This window comes from Austrofundulus limnaeus, unplaced genomic scaffold (genome assembly GCF_001266775.1).
Source record: "Austrofundulus limnaeus strain Quisiro unplaced genomic scaffold, Austrofundulus_limnaeus-1.0 Scaffold38, whole genome shotgun sequence".
Taxonomy (NCBI): Eukaryota; Metazoa; Chordata; class Actinopteri; order Cyprinodontiformes; family Rivulidae; genus Austrofundulus; species Austrofundulus limnaeus.
The window spans coordinates 66,220-70,103 of record NW_013952440.1 but is presented as its reverse complement, the minus strand read 5'-3'; the positions used below and the strand labels follow the sequence as shown (position 1 = coordinate 70,103).

The 3,884-nt window shown below is 44.0% G+C and overlaps 1 protein-coding gene across 17 annotated transcripts in view; it reads right to left on the bottom strand.

Annotated features, from left to right (window-relative positions):
• mapk8ip3 (mitogen-activated protein kinase 8 interacting protein 3) overlaps window positions 1-3,884 on the bottom strand; it is a 40,570-nt gene that overhangs the window by 4,981 nt on the left and 31,705 nt on the right. For 14 of the 17 annotated variants that reach the window (XM_014006856.1, XM_014006849.1, XM_014006855.1 and 11 more), the window contains 7 exons: window positions 3,243-3,293; window positions 2,198-2,284; window positions 1,751-1,897; window positions 1,154-1,319; window positions 877-1,074; window positions 613-796; window positions 387-506 (listed from right to left, as the gene is read on the bottom strand). In XM_014006856.1, coding sequence (XP_013862310.1) covers window positions 387-506; window positions 613-796; window positions 877-1,074; window positions 1,154-1,319; window positions 1,751-1,897; window positions 2,198-2,284; window positions 3,243-3,293 — 953 coding nt within the window. The remainder of the gene's footprint in view (window positions 1-386; window positions 507-612; window positions 797-876; window positions 1,075-1,153; window positions 1,320-1,750; window positions 1,898-2,197; window positions 2,285-3,242; window positions 3,294-3,884) is intronic. The other 3 variants (XM_014006858.1, XM_014006860.1, XM_014006866.1) reach the window with 1 other exon arrangement.

Sequence of the window (3,884 nt, the reverse complement as noted above, 5' to 3'; positions counted from 1 at the left end):
GAATGTTTCTGCTATAGCTAGATATGGATAAAAACAATTTGTCTTTTAGCAATATTTTAATACTTAAACAAAAAACTTTTGGTTTATGAGTTTCTGCCAGTTTTTTATTTTTTTGTCATTTGTGTTTATTATGAAATTGGTTTTAAATTTAACTTCACTTGGCATTAAAAAGTCTTCAAAGGTCTTAAAGTTAACTTGCCTTAAACTGTAGGAACCCTGTTCAAATTCAATTCAATTCAATTCAAAAATACTTTATTGATCCCAGAGGGAAATTTGGTAATGGTTATATTCATTTTTATCACCTTCAGATGGATTTATTTAGTAAGTCAGCAGATAAATGTAAAAAAGGTTCTGAAGAACCAAGGTGTCACTGCAGTGTGACTCACCAGCCATTCTGGGCCCCGAGCCACATGGTGGGGGCCACGCTGGTGTAGTTTCTGGTCTCCTCGCCTCCATCTTCTRACTCCGTGGGCTGAGAGGCTTCTTGTTTGGACTGACCCGTGCTCCTGTGTGGACAGACCTGTTCAGAACCACTAACCCTCGTCTACACTAGTTCTATCTACCAAAGTCGGTTCTGTTTGTACTCAGACAGACTTTAACCCTCCACCCCACCTGTCAAAGGAGTCTGCCGGACGAGGCTGAGGATCGGTGAAGACGTGCTCCGTAAAGGGYCCCGGCGGTCCGGATCTCATTTCCGTGTGGTTTGGCGTTGTTTCTGGAACTTCTGTTGCCTCTGTTGCTTCCTCTGCCGACTGGGCGGGGTGCATTTTCCCACTGGARGGGGGAGCCGTGGGAGCTGAAGCACAACACGGGGCAAATAAATTCAGGCGTGGTTCCTGCGTCAGAAAGGTGCAGAGGAATCTAAGATGATCCCACCTTGTCCYCTGTCTACGACGGGCGTGTCGGTGCGGGAGGAGCAGTTGCTCCGGGCCACGCTGCAGTTCGTGGCGCAGCCGACGAGCGTGATGCCCGCCAACATGCCCTCTACCCCACCGGTGTCCTCCCCGCCTCCAGAACCGCCGTCGCTCGGATCCAACACGATTTCTCCTGCTGGGTAATCGCTCTCACTGGCAGCTGGAAGCAAGCACACATATATTTAACACACCGATTCATAAGAAACCCCTAACCGTCGGACCAGTGGTCTCCATCTGACCCGGCACGCTGGAGATGCAGAGCACGTGGGCGTTGCAGACGTTGAACTGGTCGACGAGCGAACCCGGCTGGTTGGCRTCGATGATGACCACCTTGCTGGCGGAGTGGGTGCTGGTGAGGATCCACACGCGACTGTTCATGCTGTCCGTTTCCTGCAGCTCCTTTGTCTGAGGGAGAACATCGGCATGATGAAAGGATGATGTCATAACTGATGAGTGATTCTCTGTGTGAGTTTTTGCTGCTACGGCAAGGTTTTTGTCAAGTTCGTCTGCAATCTGGGTCAAATTATCCACCGACCGAGACATGCATCAATCCTGTTCAAAYATTATACAGAATACACTGAAGCGCCTCGTTTGGGTTTAAAGAGGCAGCCTTAAAACCAGTTGATCTGACACACACCTCAGAAAAGAGGAGAAAGAGGAGCTTGTGGAGTTACAATAAGGAGGAATTCAGACCAAAGCATTGCAGTTCCACTTTATATAGACCCCTAATAATGATTTCAATGTGGAAAAGAAGGATTTAAATGCATGACATGTCTCCTTTAAACATACCGTTATGTTAAAGTTCTACAGAGATTCATTGTCCTTCGAGGGTCTACCTTTTTCTTCTCGGGGGACGTGTGGCTGGTCTTTTTGTCCTCCTCAGCCTGCAGGGGGTCGCTGACGCCTGACGCTGCTTTGGTGGGTGCCACCTCCTGGCTGCTGGCCCTCCATCCGGTCAGGTCCACTCCTGCTGCACACCATAACTACAGGCGTGCACAGACACACATAAAGGTGTCACTACTTCGATAAGACAGATATGTAGCTTTAATGTCTGTTCTATAATAAAACAAACACTTTGAGAAGGTAAATTAGGTAAAACTCAGGTAGCTACGATAGTGTATTCTGGGCTATTCAACTGACGGTTCGAGGGCCACATCTGGCTAGAGAGTGAGCTCAGTCCGGCCCACCGATGGGTTCATTTAAAATAATAAAAGTTTATTAGCTGTGGCCTCCTAAGCAGTTTGGTTGAAGAACCCTGGTTTATTTCTTAGCAGACATCTTACCTTCCTGTTGGGGTCTTTCTCCACCAGGGGGCGACAGTACACTGGGACAGGAACGTTCTTCATGCGGTTATCTTCCTTGTCATTGGTCTGCAGGCAGATGTGACAAGCAGTGTAAGGCAAAACAAAAGTTAATTATTGTCTAGTTTCATCGAAGCATCTAAAAAAGAACCCTGATGACAAACACTGATTAGACAAACAGCTGTACCACTTTGAAAAAATGTCTTTTTTGTAAACATTAGAGGTGAAACTGACACCTCTGCCACGACGCATGAAGCTGCTGCAAAACATGCAGCAAGTGCAAAACTATTCTCTGCCTCTTATAATCCTTACAAATGCTTTTAATACACTTTAATTAATTTTCATTAACAAAAATTGGATAAAAACAAAAGACGAACAAATATTTCTAAGTTATTCCAATGCTAAAGTGACAGAAACCCCTCTTTTTTTTTTTACAAAGTTTGGATGTTGTTTAACATGCACATAAGTTTTTTTTACAATGCACCATAACAAACATATCAAATTTTAATATTTGTAACTAATTAGGTTAATTGGCAGCAAGTCAGTAAGAGGACTGAGTACAAAAGGATCATTTTAAAGAGGTAAAGTGTTTTAAGTAGATTTTTAAAATAGTTTTATTTTATGAAAACATTACTAAAACAAAGCAGAGATCAAAGAGATTTCTACTTGAATGTTTAGTACGTCAGGTTGAGACAGACAGAGGTTAAAGGTAAAAAAGCTGTAAAACGGTGAAAAATAAACTGATTGGGGTCGACGCGACAGAAAGATTTCACCAGAGCTGCAGTTTCTGTAGTCGTCATCACATCACGTCTAAAAAGAAAAAACTCAACATTCATGCATTTCTGCGGGTTAGGTTGACCACAAGCCGTTAATATTATTATTATTTTTGAGCTTCTGTTTTTGTTAATCGGCTGTCAGCTTCTGCAGGGGGTCGGAGGCTCGGGTGGTCACAGGTTAAATGGGGGAGGAGTGGGGTGGGGGAGCCATAAAGGCGCATGCTGGCYGGCACTCTGTCGGTCTCACTTGCCTGTTGTCTCTTCAGCGGGTTGTCCTTAGCGCTGTCCGTCTGACCTCCAGTCTGTGGAAGACCAGAGTTAGAGCCACCTGCCTACCAACACACTCTGCTACGCAACCTGCGGGCCGATCGCAGTCAACTTTGACGACACACTGGCATGCGTTCAACCAAAGGACAAAAAACTGAGGCTTTTCTACTTTTCTCTCAGCTACCGGACCGATTTAGATGAAAAGATGAGCTACTAATAAACAAACCAAAGGCAGCAATAAGGAAATATGGGGCTGGTGGAGGGCTGGTATCAACCATTCTCATATGATACTTATCACGTTCATTGAATAATTTGTGATTTTCCCTTTAGTTAAGTCAATTAYTATTTCAGACACATAAAATGTTTTGTATAACAACAGCAATATAAAAAGTGTAACAGTATAGAAATAATAAATGGCTTCACTATTACCTTCTACTTCACACAACTTTTTTAAAAAGTCACTAGTGCAAAATGATGAAGAAGCAACAATGTAACAAAAATATAAATTTTACGCAACAACAAATATAACTTGCATTGCGCGCAGACATGTTGTAGAGCAGTGGTTCCCAAAGTTGGGGTCGGGACCCAAAGTGGGGTCCTGAAACATCAAGGTGGGGTCCTGAAAC